At 37.4% G+C, this 18698-nt stretch overlaps 1 protein-coding gene across 1 annotated transcript in view; it reads right to left on the bottom strand.

The window, feature by feature from the left end:
• Positions 1-253: 253 nt before the first annotated feature.
• Positions 254-18698, bottom strand: part of LOC139940365 (pinopsin-like) — a 36608-nt gene continuing 18163 nt past the window's right edge. The window contains exons 3-5 of the mRNA XM_071936619.1: positions 11675-11808; positions 5545-5784; positions 254-3683 (exon numbers count right to left, since the gene is read on the bottom strand). Coding sequence (XP_071792720.1) covers positions 3189-3683; positions 5545-5784; positions 11675-11808 — 869 coding nt within the window. The 3' untranslated portion in view covers positions 254-3188. The remainder of the gene's footprint in view (positions 3684-5544; positions 5785-11674; positions 11809-18698) is intronic.

Genomic DNA, 18698 nt, shown 5'->3' with positions numbered 1-18698 from the left:
CAACAACAACAACAACAACAACAACAACAACAACAACAACAACAACAACAACAACAACAACAACAACAACAACAACAACAACAACAACAACAACAACAACAACAACAACAACAACAACAACAACAACAACAACAACAACAACAACAACAACAACAACAACAACAACAACAACAACAACAACAACAACAACAACAACAACAACAACAACAACAACAACAACAACAACAACAACAACAACAACAACAACAACAACAACAACGACGACAACGACTTCATAGTAAACAAGGTTGTGTTATTGGAATAGTTTGCGAATAATGCGAATGCGAAGCGAGTTTGACGCGAATTTGACGTCACAACTATCCTTTCGCAGCGATATTCGCAAGTGAGTTGAACGGAGCTGGTGATTTTTGTGACGTCAACATTCGCTTCGCATTCGCATTCGCAGGATGTATGAACCAGGCTTTAGGCTGTGCGATTGAGCTAGCAGACCTAAATAAACACATATTCTTTAATTTATCATAAAATATTACTCTTTGTTCAACTGGTTGCAAAGTGTTTAATAATACACAAAACTTCTTTCGCAACTTTGGCCCCGCCGCTTTACCAGCTAGCCCACAAGTCAATTAAGAATCAGTTGGGAACCAAAACCACATTTAAACCCAACCCTTCAGTTGTTGTGATGAAAACAAAAACAGAAAACGGTTGCACTCTGGAAATTTAGTTTTTTTCCTCAACATTATCAAAAACATGTTTACATCAAGATGGTTTGTTTCGCTCACATTAAAAAAAACATGAGACTATACATTTAAATATAAATGCATGTAGTTTTTAAAGTCTAATCTTAAAAACTACTTATACCTGTCATTTGTCTTTTATTTATTCATATGGAATGAAGTTTTTTGACATTTTCTTGAGTTACTTAGGCTGGAATGATTTGTGAGTAGAAAAAAGCACAGAGTGTTATTTTTATTCTCTAAATTTTTTAAAAGCTCGATTTCTCCGAAATTGTAGTCATACACGCAATTGCTAATGGGGAAAGAATAAACTGGTGACCAATTTTTATATTAAGCGGCCTTTCGAGAACGAGTTATAAAAGAGCTATAAGGACATTCGTGTTGAAAATACAAAAGTAATATTTAAAGGGAATGTACACGTTTAGTAGTTACTCAAAACAAATATTAACTTAAAAACTGACTTGGTAAGGAGCATTGGAGAGCTGTTGATAGTATAAAACATTGTGAGAAACGACTCCCTCTCAAATTAACGTAGTTCTTGAGAAAGAGGTAACTTCTCACTAAAATAATAAAACACTTCTAGCGAGAAGTCTTTTATTCCTATCTGAAGACACACAAATTCGTCCAACAAGGGTGTTTTTTTCTATCACCATTTTCTCGCAACTTCGATGAAAATATGAGCCCAAAGTACCAAACGTGTTCAGTGTATTTAAGACAATCGGCGCGACATTTGATTCGCGACGCAAAGCGGCGTGCGTACAAATGTGCATTAGATTTTGTACCGTTTACCAAGATACCACTAAAAACAAGCACCTTTAAATAAAACATCGCCTAACAGGCCTCTCAAAATAGGGAAGATGGATTTAGGTTGCCAGGGTAAAACGTAAAGGAAAAAAAGAAGCTGTTGTCTGACAGCCACTCAGCGATAGTCGGAGATGTAAAGCTTCTGGTCGCTGAATACTGACACAAATTATTCAGGGAGCAAACACATGGTGTGATATTTCAGTTACTTGCCGTTTCGTTCTGGTTGTGGAATTGCCACTACTTTGTTTTTGTCAAGGAACGCTAACAACATAACCCTAAGGAATTTTGCACTTCCCGTGTCGCCCGTGGTGCCACAATAATGCATATATAATCCGTCTTGTTGTTGACCAGCAGAAGTAATGGAACGTAAACTATGATTCTAGAACAAGACTCGTCTCGAAATTGGTTTGGTGCCGATCGCATTGACCGCGGAAATCCATTTCAAAAAATTTTAAAGGTGTTCATTACCCTTAAAAAAATCAACTAAAAATGTTGCTGACAGTTATTAATCGACCGTCAGAATTGAAGTGTATGTTGTTGATTTGTACGGAGCTCTGGAAATGCCATTCCGCTTGCATGTGATCCTCTTGATGATCCAATGATGACGACATCCTTGAAGAAAACACCTTTAAAGAACATTTGTAAAAGCGCTAACTGCAAAAGTCCCTTGCTTTTATTCCGCCCGTTCCCTGGGAATCAAATGGTAATGCAATAGCACGGATTTCACTTTTACAGAGCAGAACACAGTCTGTCAATATAAACGGAATAATATCAAAGGCTACTACCCCACTTCTGTCTTGGGTTCCACAAGGATCACTCATCAGCCCACAATTTCTCCAATTGCATAAACTATTGTGTATAATGTGCAGACTGTACCCTCCTTCCTTGACATGTGAACAGGGTCCATGATCAACTTGACATTTATCTCTACGGATGCCGTCATTGTACAATTAAACTTTTCGGAAAATTGACATCATTTCTAGATATCGTCAAAAGATAATCGTCTCGAGATACCTATATCCTAATGAAGATGTCGTTATCGTGCGACAAATCATCTCAGATAGTCGAAATCCACCTCGAGATATCGCCATCGTGCGTGAATCATCTCGATAAGTCATCATCAATATATCAAGATGCCGTCATCGTGTGATAAATCATTTCGGAAAGTCGACATTCTGGTTCAAGATGTCATTATCGTTCAATACAGGATCTTGAGAAGTCGACATCATAACACCATGATGACGTCATCATGCGATAACCCATCTCTAGAAGTCGACATCATAATACCAAGATGACGTCACCGTGCGATAAATCATCTCGCTAAGTCGACATCATAATACCAAGATGACGTCATCGTGCAAATAACTATCCCGGGAAGTCGTCGTCCTACTTTGAAGACGTCGCGGCCAGAAATAACCTCTGACGACTACTCATCATCGCATCCAACGTCTCGTCATCTTGAGATAATCAAATCAGGATCTCAACCGGTCGAATGGCAATTCAAGAGCTCCGTAGAAATACAGTTTTTCCTACTCTTATGGTTATGCTAGGATTTCGTTTTCATATACTGTTTTGTATGACTTTAAAATGTGTTGTGCATTTTCTTGCATGCTTTAGTCGTGATGAAGAAACTAACTGAGTTTCTTTCATTCATGCATTTTCTACCGGTGCTGCTTCATTGTCTGGCTCTTCCACAGGACACACCTTGCTGCTCCTTGAGCTTTTACTTTGCCTCTTCACAGCTTTCTTCTCTACCACCGTCGGTTCCTCCGACTTGTCAGCTTCTTCGACTCGGAGGACCTCCACTTGCGTTTTGGTGACAGACTCCCGGGCCAGAGAAGTGACCTGTTGCTGCTGAGAGCACGATGGTTTCGATCCCCAGTCGGCCGTCTTGATGTGGCGTCTCACCATGGCCGGCGTCACACCAATCTCGGACATTTGGGTCTCCATGTTGACGGAAATGTCGTTGGGGTTATCGAGTTGACTGCGTGCCCCGGTCGGCTCTTGCTGCCCTCGCCTGGAGGTCGCTGCCCTAGTTGCAGTGCCGGTTCTACCACCGCCCGACCCGGTGTTCCCCGGAGGCTCGTCGTCTCTTGAGAATGGATTACGTCCGCAGCACATCAGGTCAATAAAAGCATCTTTAAACTATACAGAGGAAACAGTAAAGAAAGCAGGACACAAATTAATTTTAACTGGATGACAGTAAAAAACTATCGCTTTAGAAGCCAACATAAGCTTTCGATAGTATACAGCATTTTGAGAAATATTTTTCTTCGAATTAATTTGGTTATTTAAAAAGATATTCGTTTTGATGCCCAAAATTTGAATCTGAGATGCGTTACTGCCAGTATTGCTTTTTAAACTGTGTAGTCCTATTACTGTGTGGACAATCGCTTCAGATTTTTTGGCGATTTTCACACAAAAACGCGACCTGTTTAATCTTTCTTGCTTATAAATCTACAACTAAATAGGGTTAAAACAATTGAACGGTTAAAAAAACAAAAGGTTGACTATCCTTTAAATGGAAAGATAAGTTAATGCTTTCCTTTAAAAAAAAATAGTAATTAATTATCATCACTAATAGTAACTCTCGTTCAAGTGATGGGAAAACCCCAAACAGTTCACGTTTAGTTAGGGATTCTGTCATCCCATAACGGTTTTAATAAAACAAATTTGTAGAGCGCTATCTTGGCGAAACATATTCTGAAGCGCTGGACAAAGAAAAAAAAAAGATTACAAAACAAGTAGAACTGCAAATACAAACAAATACAAAGTACACAATTTTCTTTAACAAAGAGCCCAATAAACAGAGATTTACATCAAAATATCAAAATCAAAAGAAGATAAACACAGAGTCAGTTACAACCACGAAGTTAATTTTCTGAATTTGTTTCGGATAATTAACAGAAAATGTGCATTCCAATGATTACACACATTTAATAGTCCGGTGTTTTCTAACTGGTGGAAAAAGCAAAACATGATCAAAACTTCAGCTAATATAATCATTCCCTGTATCAAAGTAAAAAAAAAAATTGGGGATACGAAGGACTGAAACGTAGTGTGCGTTTCCAAAATCACTGCGATGCATTTATGAAAACAATCAAATTTCTTCGAAGTCTTACATTGGACACCAATCCGGAAGAAACTACACCTTGAGCCTTCAATTTAAAATAAAGGTCAAATTTTTCAATTTACAAACTCCCTTAGGCAAGGGTGCACACGAGTTTTCTGCCAGGGTTGTGCATTGAGGGAAAGTTTGACGACGCATAAAATTACAGCAGTTGATTTCACGAAACGCTAGGATAATTCCTTTCTTGAGTTTAGGACGAGTAACTAGTCCTTATTAGGATTAATCTTACAGTCCAAGTCTGGGACTCGTCTAAATCCTAAGATTAATCCTAAGTTATAAAGAGTTTGGTGAAATTGACGGCATGTGCAATGAGCTTTACCATAGCGATTCGTTTAGACACCTTTTTGTTAATGGTGGATGAAAGGTATTTACACGGTGCAAACCTCAACTCAACTGTATTTTCAACAAGCAAAGTTATGAATTATGAAGTTGCAATGTAAAACAAAATTTAGATTATTACTTGTTGGTCTCTCCCTTTCTTGATTGGGCTCTTACATTTAAAGACACTGGACACTATTGGTAACTGTCAAAGACCAGTCTTCTCAATTGCTGTATCTCAACGTATGTATAAAATAACAAACCTGTGATAATCTGAGCTCAATCGGTCATCGAAGTTGCGAGACAATAATGAATTTCAGATACTTGATTTCGAGACCTCAAATTCTAAATCTGAGGTCTCGAAATCAAATCCTTGGAAAATTTCTTCTTTCTCGAAAACTAATTACTTCAGAGGGAACCGTTTCTCAACATGTTTTATACTATCAACCTCTCCCCATTACTCGTTACCAAGTGAGGTTTTATACTGATAATTATTTTGAGTAATTACCAATAGTGTCCACTGCCTTTAAAACAGAACAAGTGAAATTGGTAACGAACCTGTTTGTTAATCAGAAAATAAATGATAGGATTGTACACGGTACAAGCCTTGGCAAACATGGCCGGTAGAGTAGCACCGACAACAGACACCGTGTTGTCTTTACTAGCCGCAACATACAGAGCGAAGATAGAGTACGGTGACCAAGCTACTAGGAAACAAGTGATCATGACAACCACTAAGATGGTGACTTTCTTGTCAGCTTTGTGTTGAGATGACTGCGCAGCTTCGCTTGACCCGATCTGTGGACAGAAAAAAACATCGTGTTTTATTTTTTAAAATACGGTTATACAAATTGAAAAGAGTGTTAAAACTTCAACAGTTTGGGGGTATTTATTTTTTAGAAAGGGACATATTAAAAAAAGTAACATGTTAACTTACTGGTAAGCATACGTACCAAAAATAATGCAAATGATTAGTTGAACAAGAAACCTAACGCTCTGACCTATTTAAGATTTTAATGAACATATCGTTAAAAATGAGCCAAAAAATATATAATTTATAGCCATTGGACACTTTCGGTACAGAAAAAATAAATGACTTACACGTACAAAACAAATGTTGTTTGAGCTAACATACTGGTGGAGAATACCCTATATTTGATTTTCATTCGAACTGATTGGGTTGATAAAGACAGGAGACGTTCGAGGATCGAAGCCGTTGGTGTTGTCTAAACTTAAAAATGTATATGGCAGTGAGACTAAGCGAATATTCAAAGTGATTAGTCTCCAATAACAAACAAGAACACTGATGGTAAATGGATTCGAACATTCTTTTTTACTCACCGCCATTTTTTTACCCCATGGAGAAGATTACTCTAGATCGAGATAGGTTGATGCTTTTTGCATCTATATATTATAAGTATAAAATAGTAATTTCTTTAGGTCTATCTTTCGCTACCCGTTGTGTATTGCAATATATATAGGGTTTGGTTGTGAACTAACTGTTAGACCGCGGTGTATAATAACAATCTTGAGAGTGTCACGTCCCCATGGGTTTTAATATTGTGTCGCTCGCCAGCGGGACATTGCGATTCCAGATCATCTGTTCTGCATGGCTTTCATCTTTGTCGTGGTATCTACACAAAGAATGGTATTCTTTCTTTCCACTATTCCTTTCTGCAGTCTTGATAATTGAAGATAGTCGCACTGCAGACACATCGGGGCGAACCCCTTCTCTCCTTGGAATAATTGGGTACTTCGATCTTTTACGTGATTAGATTTACACATTCCATACCGGGGACCTATAACAAACGAGTCCACGGTTCGGGAAAGGTTGAAAAACGTTGGAAAAGTGTACAAAACCGATGGGAGCTGTTGACAAAAAGTAAATCAAAAGAGCGACAATATGAGGTCCACGGTTGCAGGCGCAAGCATGAATTGCAAGACTGTGTGCGTTGACAGTTTTGTTTTGTATAACAACACACGGGACCTACAGCTTTACGTCCCATCCGAAGGACGAAGCAATTGCTCAAGTGTCTTGCTTTAGGACACAAGTTCACGACCGGGACTCGAACCCACACTCTGCCCATCAGATACAGCAGAGTTTGAGTTCGGTGTTTTTAACCGCTCGACCACAACATCATTCTATTGAAATAGTCGGAACATCGAATGATTGCTCACACTCTGGTATTGATGTTTAATTCTGAATTAGTTCCAAAAATAGTAAGAAAGTTTTAATGGAATGAGGACAGTGGTACCTAAGTACGATTTAGACAGAAATAAGACATACATAGAAGAGAAGATCTGTCGCCTTTCTATTGGACAACGATGGAAAATCATTTATACTTTCTTCCGAAATAAAAGTAGGTCATTTTTTTGAAAGGAATTTTGACAATTGTAAAGTCACAAATTGACTGATGAAATTGAAAGGTGGACCATGAAATCAGAAATGGGCGTGTGTTTTTTTTTTGTCAAAATTATTTTTCAATCTTTTCAAACGTCAACTCAACCAATACAACCAAAATCCCACATTACTAAAGGCTGAAAGAACGTATACACACAACCAGTAGCAGCCTTGATTTATTTTCATTAGATTTTAATTGGATGCAATTTTGTCTCAGTCGGCAAGAGAGAAATACAGGAGTTTCCAGATTATGTTGCAGTCAGTATTTTTAAGATCTTTACATGTTAGCCTATGGCATGCATTGAATTTGTTACTTTAACACCGGGTTGTAAAGATAACAAAATAATAATTGTGACAGTATTCTTGTTTTGTTGTATTAACCTCGCCCAAAACAAGGCTAAAGACACTCTTGGTAAGGGGCTACACAATGGAAATATTTACGATGGATATACCACTGAGGATTCCTCTTAAAAACATCTAGATTGTAGAATGGAAACAAGCCCCGGGCAAGGAGTTTCAAGAGATACAGAGCGTGAAATAAAGGTGTCTATATCTCAGCAAAGCAATAATGCATGGATGAGATCAAGCGGAAAGCCTGGTTTCATTTGCAAACATCTTGGTTGGAGGAACTACATATAGATCATGGACACACTGATGTCACATTTACCACAAAAATCTATGTGAAAAAGAAACAGTCTGGCTACAGACCTACAGAAGGAAAGAGGTTGTAATGTTGACCCCTCAAAAATGTTGACCTCAAGCAATACGCTTCTGCACTTTATTTGATTTGAAAAATAAAATGACAGACAGAAGCTCCAGTCTAAATGATTCGCATGCATCACAACCGTGAGATGCATTTAGTAAGAAACGTGCACTTATTAAATGTATTAAATGTCAAGGTTAAATTCAGAATGTTTTAAAGACTGTAGACACTATTGGTAATTGTCAAAGACCAGTCTTCTCACTTGGTGTATCTCAACATATGCATAAAATAGCAAACCTGTGGAAAATTGAGCGCAATCGGTTGTTGAAGTTGCGAGATAATAATGAAAGAAAAAACACCCTTGTCACACGAAGTTGTGTGCTTTCTGATGCTTGATTTCGAGACCTCAAATTCTAAACTTGAGGTCTCGAAATCAAATTCGTGGAAAATTACTTCTTTCTCGAAAACTACGTCACTTAAGAGGAAGCTGTTTCCCACGATGTTTTATATCATCAACCTCTCCCCATTACTTGTAATCAAGAAAGGTTTTATGGTGATAATTATTTTTGAGTAATTACCAATAGCGTCCACTGCCTTTAAAATATTACATACTGAGGTGCTGTAGTTTTTGAGAAATGAGTAATTGTTATGACAATCATTTTCGTCTCAGTGATCATAAGACAACAATTATTTTAGCATGTAAAAACTTATTTTCATTACATTGTTTTAGTCATTTCTCAAAAACTACAGCACCTCAGCATCTAATATTTTAAGGTACGCTTTCTGCTATCGTTATCTCCAAACGGTGTAGGTTAAAGCCATTATACACTTTCGGTAAACAGTATTGTCCAAGTCCCACACTTTGTGTATCACAACTTATATATAAAATAACAATCCTGTGGAAATTTAGGCTCAATCGGACATCGGAGTCGGGAGAAAATAACGGGAAAACCCACTCCTGTTTTCGCGCGTTTCGCCGTGTCATGACATGTGTTTATAACAAATCCGTAATTCTCGTTAACGAGAATTTATATTGTTTTACCGTTTTCTCAAAAAGTAAATCATTTCATGGACTAATATTTCAAGAGAAGTCTTTCACCACTACCTTCTGTAAACCCTGTAAATTATTTGTAAATCTGTGAACTTTTTTTTTTTCTGTACCGAAAGGGTCCAATGGCTTTAAATGTAAATCTGTGGACATTATGTTTTGTGCAACAAAAGGTACCCAAATCCTTTAATGCACGATTAAAGGAGGAAATGCAATGTGATGTAAAGGCACTGGACACTATTGGTTTTTACTCAAAACAATTGTTAGCATAAAAACTTTCTCTGGTAAACGAGCAATGGAGTGTTTTGTTGATAGTATGAAACATTGTGAGAAACGGCTTTCTCTAAAGTAACGTTCGTTTTGTGGAAGAGGTAGTTTCTCACTCAAATAATAAAAGGTGCATCTGAAAGCACATCATTATTTTTGTGCAACAAGGTTTTTCTTCTTTATTGTTCTCTTGGAACTTCGCAACTTTTGCAACTTCAATGACCATTTGGGTCAAAATTTTCACAGGTTTGTTATTTTATGCATGTTGGGATTACACCAAGTGAGAACACTGGTCTTTGAAAATTACCAAACGTGTCCAGTGCTTATTTAAGGCAGTAGACACTATTGGTAATTACTCAAAATAATTATTAGCATTAAACCTCACTTGGTAAAGAGTAATGGGGAGAGGTTGGCAGTATAAAACATTGTGAGAAACGGCTCCCTCTGAAGTGGAGTAGTTTTCGAGATAGAAGTAATTTTCCACGAATTTGATTTCGAGACCTCAAGTTTAGAACTTGAGGTCTCGAAATCAACCATCTAAACGCACACAACTTCGTGTGACAAGGGTGTTTTCTTCTTTCATTATTACCTCGCAACTTTGATGACCGATTGAGCTAAAATTTTCACAGGTTAGTTATTTTACGCATATGTTGAGATACACCAACTGTGAAGTCTAGTCGTTGACAATTACCAATAGTGTCCACTGGCTTTAAATAACGTCATGACGCAAGTGGCGGTATTTTTGTACACCACAATAGTATTCTACAGCAAAACTACTATTCAAAAACAATTCCTTTATAGGAAACCAATCACACATGTACAAACTTGCTCTTCGAATAATTACACTCAGCTCAAGTGGAAAACCACAGCTGTCTTCCACAGTACTGGTTAAACTATGGGGTCATCTGTCATCCTTCATATCAGGAATAGGATGTACCTATTTTCAAGTCATTACTGAAACTATTTGCAGTTAGGAAATTGATTTTGTTCATTCACCTTGTACATCGTTGCAACATGTAGATTTATTCTTGTTTTTATGAAGTTGAGAGATCATCTCTCGCCCGCCCTCTCCCAGATACCCTTGAGGGGTGTTTATAATTAAAGGGTCTGTACACGTTTTGTAATCACTCTGAAAATGAATTGCAACAAAAACTCATTTGGTTTGATGTAAAGCAGCTTTAGGTAGTTTAATGTACTATAAAAAAAAAGTTTCACTTCGCAATACTGCGATTATGGAACAATACGTCACCTTTTGTACCCCAATAATTTAATCGGAGAAGCGTTACCGCGGTAACGCTTCTGAGGTAGCGTATTCCAATAGCAGATTATTTTTCATTCATGGACATAATTGCCACTCCAGTTTTTCGGCAATGTCTCAAAAAAGCGACCACCTTGTGAAACAAACAGTGGGTTCCAATCATAAAACGTAAACAACACCTTTAAAGACACTGGACACTATTAGTCATTGTCAAAGACCCTTTTTGTCACTTGGTGTATCTCAACATATTCATAAAATATTAAACCTGTGAACATTTGAGCTCAATTGGTCCATGAAGTTGCGAGATAATAATGAAAGAAAAAACACCATTGTCACACGAAGTTGCTTGCTTTCAGATGCTTGATTTCGAAACCTCAAATTCTAAATCTGAGGTGAAAATTTGAGCTCAATTGGTCCATGAAGTTGCGAGATAATAACGAACGAAAAAAACACCCTTATCACACGGAGTTGCTTGCTTTCAGATGCTTGGTTTCGAGACCCCAAATTCTAAATCTGAGGTATCAAAGTCAAATTCGTTGAAATGTACTTCTTTCTTGAAAACTACGTTACTTCAGAGGGAGCCACAGTGTTTTATACTATCAACAGCTCCCCATAACTCGTTACCAGGTAAGTTTTTATGCAAAAAATATTTTGAGTAATTACCAATAGTGTCCACTGCCTTTAAAGGCACTGGACACCTTCTGTTATTGTCAAAGACCAGTATTGTCACTTGGTGTGTCCCAAAATAATATGCATAAAATAGCAAATCTCTTGTTGGACTCAATTGGGCATCTCGATTGCGAGAGAATATTGAAAGAAAAAACACACACGTTGCGCAAATGTGTGTGCATTCAGAAGCCTACAAAGGCCCCTGGCGTCTTTTTAATATTTTGAGTGAGAAATTATACTATAACCAACAGCTCTCCATTGTTTATACCAACTAAATTTGTATGTTCACACTTATTCTGAGTAATTACCAATAGTGTCCATTGCTTTTTAAACAAGTGTTACCTTTTTGACAGCATAGATGAGAAGAGTATACGAGCCAATAATCAGAGACAGCGGAATGGCAAGCACCATGACGAAAATAAATATGATGTACGACGAGGTGCCAGGAGCATTAGAATACCAGTTCACCGAACAAGCTGTGGAAACCGAAAGAGAATGAAAGGGTTGGGGTTAAGTTTGACTGTATTTGGAAAATTTTCATGTAATTTGGTGCTCTACGTGGCATGATGTACCCCACCCCTAATTGTATTTTATACTCGCAGACCCCAAATCCACTCACCGGCCAAAAAAACAATCAACAACACCCGTAACGGTTAATATGAACCGGCCTGGATTTATTTTCGTTTAATTTTTTACCAATTCAGAGTTCTCTTGTCACCTTGGGGATGTGTCAGATCAGATCCACAAAGTTATTCACAACTCGATCAGTATACCCGAATATTGGACCAAAAACAAATGAATATGCGTGTTAGGTTTCACAACATAAGCTTGACCAGTGGGGCCGATTTCACAAAGCACTAAGATTCATCTTAAGATAATATGTCAATATCACCATAGTGATTTGTAATGTGACATCACAATTTTGACGGGCAGCTTAGATTGATTAATAAGTGATAAGTCACTTAAAGACACTGGGCATGGTAATTGTCAAAGACCAGTCTTCTCACTTGGTGTATCTCAACATATGCATAAAATAATAAACCTGTGAAAATGTTTAAGCTCAATTGGTCCTTCGAAGGTGCGAGATAATAATGAAAGAAAAAACACCCTTGTCACACGAAGTTGTGTGCTTTCAGATGCTGAAGTTGTGTGCTGTCAGCCACTTTGAAAGTGATTTTCTGTCGCTATTTGCTTTCCCTGCCAGAGTTCTCGTCCTTTGTTTTGTCTCTAGTGTTTTGTGATCCACCCCCATTGGAGGTGTTTCCTACACAATCCTTGTATCTGCCCGCGGCTAGGACAGGTTTCTCAGTAATTTGCTAGTGTTTTTACATTTGTGTATTCTTATTATTTCCATTGTATTGCTCGTTCATGTAAATCTTTGATGTGCAATTTGTTTTATACATGTGTCATGTTTGCTGGCAAATAAAATGAAATGATCTCGAGACCTCAAAATCTAATTCTAAGGTCTCGAAATCAAGTTTGTGGACTTCTTTCTCAAGGGAGCCGTTTCTCACAATGTTTTATACTGTCAAATCAACAGCTCCACATTTCCGATTAGCAAGTAAGGTTTTATGCTGAGTATTTTGAGTAACAACCAATAGTGTCCACTGCCTTAAAGGCCTACGATATTAAAGTTGCCGTATATACAGTTTCGTTTATGGTTAATATCTCTTTGTAGTGGATGATACCCGTATTTCAAACCTCCAGATTGCCCTGAAATCAAAAGGAACACGGTGTTCTGAAGATGCTTGGTAAATTGTAGCGTGATCTGAAACGACTTTTTTTTTAAGAAGCGGGTAGCTTGAGCAGCCAAGAAATATTAATCATAAACCAAACTAATAATGTGGCGACTTAATTATCTCTCAACTTGTGTAACTTCACTTGAAATGACACAAGTGTATCTTTAAAGACACTGGACACTATTGGTAATTGCCAAAGACTAGTCTTCACAGTTAATGCATCTCAGCATATGCATAAAATAACAAACCTGTAAAAATTTGAGCTCAATCGGTCGTCGAAGTTAGGAGATATTAATGAAAGCAAAAACATCCTTGTCACACGAAGTTGTGTGCGTTTAGATGGTTGATTTCGAGACCTCCATTTCTAAATCTGAGGTCTCGAAATCAAATTCGTGGAAAATTACTTCTTTCTCAAAAACTACGTCACTTCAGAGGGAGCTGTTTCTCACAATGTACTATCAACCTCTCCCCATTACTCGTAATCAAGAAAGGTTTTATGATAATAATTATTTTGAGTAATTACCAATAATGTCCACTGTCTTTAAAGCGATACAATAAAATCACAAGTGGTTCTATATTTTCTAACCTATAAGGCGAGAGATAACTGGCAGGTTGTCCGTCTCTGTACGGGATTTGGTTTTCAGAACTGAGTCACACTATTCATTGTAAGATTACACCATTGGACAAGTCTCTGTCGTCTGATGGGCTTTATGTCTGATAAAATAATCACGTAATTTGAGCACTCACAATTACATTGTAAGCTTCCAAAGCTAAAGGAGCAAACACTTCAAACAATGAAAATGCTCAAAGGATATTATTTACTTTACTCCCATATGCAACTTGAGATGTTTCAGTCAAAGTGGGATTTATGGTGAAGAAAGGTTCGGGGGAAAAAAAAACATTTTCATTGGTAAGACAATATTTTTCTTAAAGTTCCTTAGCCCTGTGTAAACTGGTAAATTATTCGTAGTAAGACCTCCTTTAAATGTAAAAGTTCCCTTTCGTCTTTGTATCGTATTTACTCGGGATCAAATGATACATTTCCATCATTTTCATAAAGACGGGGCTTATACACTCTGGTCCTTGTGCTGTGTTTGTGTAACAACTCCGAAAGCGAATACGTGAGGGCCTATAACATAATGCACAATGTTTATGTAGCCTTTTTAGCTCGTATATATCCATTTGTTCAAGTCTTCAAGTGCGTTTTTCAAACACATGTCTTAAAGGGAAGGTGCATGTTTGGTAATTGTCAAAGAACAGTCTTCTCACTTGGTGTGTCCCATCATAACCATAAAATAACAAGCCTGTGAAATTTGGGCTCAATTGGTCATCGAAGTTGCGAGAAAATTATGAAAGGTAAAACACCCATGTTGGACGAATTAGTGTGCTTTCAGATAAGAATAAAAGACTTCTATCCAGAAGTCTTTTATTATTTTAGTGAGAAATTACCTCTTTCTCAAAAACTACGTTACTTCAGAGGGAGTCGTTTCCCACAATGTTTAAAGTCACCAGGACATAGAATTTTGTTCTTCAAACATTAGAGTATGTTTATGAACAATACAATATTTTTTTAAGGAATTGTTTGTAACGATTTATATGTTTATATACGCCTACCCCTTTCGTGACGTCACTCGAGGCAGACTTTGCCTCGATCAACATACGTACATGCAAGTCCTAGTCGTGAGTTTGTACGTTTCAAAAACAGTTTTTTCTTGCATTTTCCCGTCAATGTTGACCAGGTGTATTGCTGCTGGATGAAGCCAAACAACTAAAGATGGGGTCAGTTTGCAAAATGGCTCGGTCCGACGTCTTTTCCAGCGCTGTGCAGCAAACACTTCAAGCCGTCGAGCTACGAGAATCCGAAATATCGCGCCTCGATTGACGTCACGAACTGCGCCCTCTCGGGTCGGACTTATTTTCAAATTTGTAAATAACATGGAAACTAATTTTTGTAAACCTTAGTAAATTGTTTGTTCATATACCACTCATCAAAACACATATTTTGGTGACAAAAGCTTTATTTTGACAAAATACCACTTCCAGGTGAATCTAATACTATCAACAGGTCTCCAATGCTCGTTACCAAGTCAGTTTTAAAGTTAATATTTGTTTTGAGTAATTGCCAAACGTGTACATTCCCTGTAAAAAAAAACCTAAGTTTTTGCCCGTTTTACGTTCATGTGAAGTTCACGTCTTTATGTGGATAATGTGAATAATCTAAAGACAGATGTCACAATCAAGTTGTTTTGTCTTGCTTGAAAACACTATACAACTAAAAACAAACAAAATTCAAAGAACAAATAAAGCTGAACTATATAAAAACCAACTAGAGTGGTGATATAGGCCAGTCATTTACACTTTTATGTTAACATCAGTACATAAAGACGCTGAACACTATTGGTAAATGTCAAACACCAGTCTCCTCACTTGCTGTATCTCAACATAATAACGCATAAAATAACAAACCTGTGAAAATTTGCGCTCAATCGGTCATCGAAGTTGCGAAATAATAATGAAAGAAAAACACCCTTGTCACACGAAGTTGTGACAGTGCTTTCACAGATGATTTCAATACCTAAAATTCTAAATCTGATGTCTCAAAATCAAATCCGTGGAAAAATACTTCTTTCTCGAAAACTACGTTACTTCAGAGGGAGCCGTTTCTCACAATATTCGTTACAAAGTAAGCTTTTATGCTAATAATTATTTTGAGTAATTACCAATAGTGTCCACTGCCTTTAAGGAACCTGACAGTATAACTTTAATGAGAAATCCCTCCGCTCAGAAACAAATTACCGGAGCTTTAGCTCGAGGAAGCAGATCAAAGCAACAGTTTTTGTTTCAAATGTCACGATCTATAGGGAATGTTAGTTTAGACCGCAGGAATGGGTAATGTCACAGTGGCACCACTGAGCTAAGCAACAACGAAGCCGGCAGGAAAAAGACTAATATAACCTCAAATAAAACTGCAAATTGCTAGAGCTTGATGCCCTGGGCAAACACTCAGTCTCACTATGTCGGTCTAAGGTCTGAGAGGATCTTTGAGCATTCTAAGAGTCGCAGTGTTCTTGACAGTTTCCTGTTGTTTGACGAAGCTCCCGTGCATACTGATCTACTGTTTTGAGCTGTCAATAGTTTAAAGAAAAAGGATCTTCCAAATCATTTTAATTTCAACTCTTGGAATTGAACCTGAGACTTTTTACGCGGACTGATTGAAGTTAAAACCATTTTCGAGTCTTTTCTTTTCATAGTAAATGTTTGATAAAGCCGACTAAGTGGAAGTCTTTTTCAATATAGCAACATGTTACACAGACCTTGTATTTGTAATTATAGTACGTTGTAGAAGTAAAGGTTGGTTTTTATTGAGTGACAAACTCAGTTTTGTGATCAACTCATCTTCCAGAAAAAAAGTCCTTACGAAAGTAAAAGTGGACACTATTGGTAATTACTCAAAATAAATATGAGCATAAAACCTTATTTGGTAACGAGTTATGGGAGAGGTTGAAAGTATAGAACATTGTGAGAAACGGTTCCCTCTGAAGTAACGTAGTTTTCGAGAAAGAAGTTTTTTTTCCACTAATTTGATTTCGAGACCCCAGGTGTAGAATTTGGGGTCTCAAAATTAAGCATCTGAACACACACAACTTCGTGTAACAAGGGTGTTTTTTTCTTTCAGTATTATCTCGCAACTTCGATAACCAATTGAGCTCAAATTTTCACAGGTTTGTTATTTTATGCATATGTTGAGATAAACCAATTGAGAAGACTGGTCTTACCAATAGTGTCCAGGGTTCTTAAGTACAAGTGCCGTAATGCAATACCCAACATATAAAGTCACCTGGAAATAGATTTTTTCTTTCTTTCAAACATAAGAGTATATGCTTACAAACAATAAAACAATTTTTTTAGTAATTGTTTGCACGATTTAAATGTTTAAAAAATATATAAGTTGTTTGGGGGGCTGACTCCGCCTACCCCTTTTGTGACGTCAATCGAGGCAGACTTTGCCTGCAATGCGTATAGTAAACACACGTGCAAAGTACATGTACGTCCAAGTCGTGAGTTGGTACATTTCAAAAAGTGTTTTCCTGCGTTCAGCAGCAATACACCCCGTCGCCATTGCCGGAAAAAAACAAACAATTTTTTTTTGAAACGTACAAACTCACGATTTGGTCCGTACATGTACTTTGCAATTGTGTTTACTCTACGCATTACAGGCAAAGTCTGCTTCGATTGACGTCATGAACAGCGCCCTCTCGGGTCGGGGTCTACTCTTAAATTTGTAAATAACATAAGAACTGATTTTTTTTTAACCTTAGTTAACTGTTCACATTGCACTCATCAAAACACATATATTAGTGACAAAAGCTTTATTTTGAAAAAATACCACTTCCAGGTGACTTTAAAACATCAAATGACGTCACATTTTGAATGGGACTTACCATTTGGTTTTTGTGCAAGCAATAATATTTGGTTCATTCATAAATTGTGATGATATTGAATCAAAACGGTAAAACAAATGTCCTGAGAAGGTATAGACACATTTTTTTTTATTGGTGTTCAATGACGTCATGTTTCAAATTTTCGCACTGAAATACTAAAAATGCTACGAACAAAATTAATAACCTCGTACGTGAAGTAAAAGAGATTTGCAACGTTTTTAGCCAACCTTCATTAATGGTTCATGGAAAATGAGTACATCATAAAAAAATTGCCCTTTGGGAATACCTTCTTGAAAAACACCGTGGATTACAAACACTAATGTTAATTGGCCACACGACCTTGGGACGTGTCGGAGGATGCTATAAATGAGTTGGGAGACCTGAATGGTTACAAGCTAATATCGCTGATTTGTTTCATTGTCATCGACAAAAGAAAAAACCGCCAATTACAGGAATATGTCAACCAAAAATGAATACTCCAAAAGAATTACATTGAATTTCATTACATTTGTACACAGGATATGCTATAAAAATGGCAAGATAACACAAACACACACCCTTACCCGCACCCAAAACCTTATAATGGATGTGGTTTGTGGGGTCCTGCTATGTTCAATCGTTCCCTTTTCTAAAAACTTCCTGTATGGGGTCCAGGTTGACAAAATACATCCCTTGTGGGGTACATTGTTAACAATGGCACTCCCGTATATTTGTGAATCCCGTTAACCGATAAAAAAAAAATTCTCCCATTGTTTTGACTTTTTTTTATAGCAATGTCCCCATTGGTTTTGTGTGCACGAAAGCAAAGCGAGAAAGTCCTCGTTCTGTCAAAAACCTGGATCCATTTTGCTACAAGTCGTCGGTTTCAACAGGTGGACACGCTTAGCTATACAACTTAACGGATTTGCGTTAGGGGTCCTGCATGCTTATATACTGTTGTTTTGTTGTTCTTAAGAATTTCGTTGTGGGTCTATGTTGGACGGAGAATTCTCTTTTGGGGTCCATTGTTCATGTGTTACTGACATACCCCACAAGGATACCCCCGTAAAGGTCCCAAGTGTTTGTATAGGGGGTGCCAAACGAGGAAACCCATTGTATTCCCAATAAATACACGCATGCATAAACAAACAAAAATAACACAAAACAGTTTGTGCAAATGGAATAGCCCCAAAACAATCGAATTTG

This window comes from Asterias amurensis, chromosome 1 (assembly GCF_032118995.1).
Source record: "Asterias amurensis chromosome 1, ASM3211899v1".
Lineage (NCBI taxonomy): Eukaryota > Metazoa > Echinodermata > Asteroidea > Forcipulatida > Asteriidae > Asterias > Asterias amurensis.
This window is presented reverse-complemented; position numbering and strand designations above follow the sequence as displayed.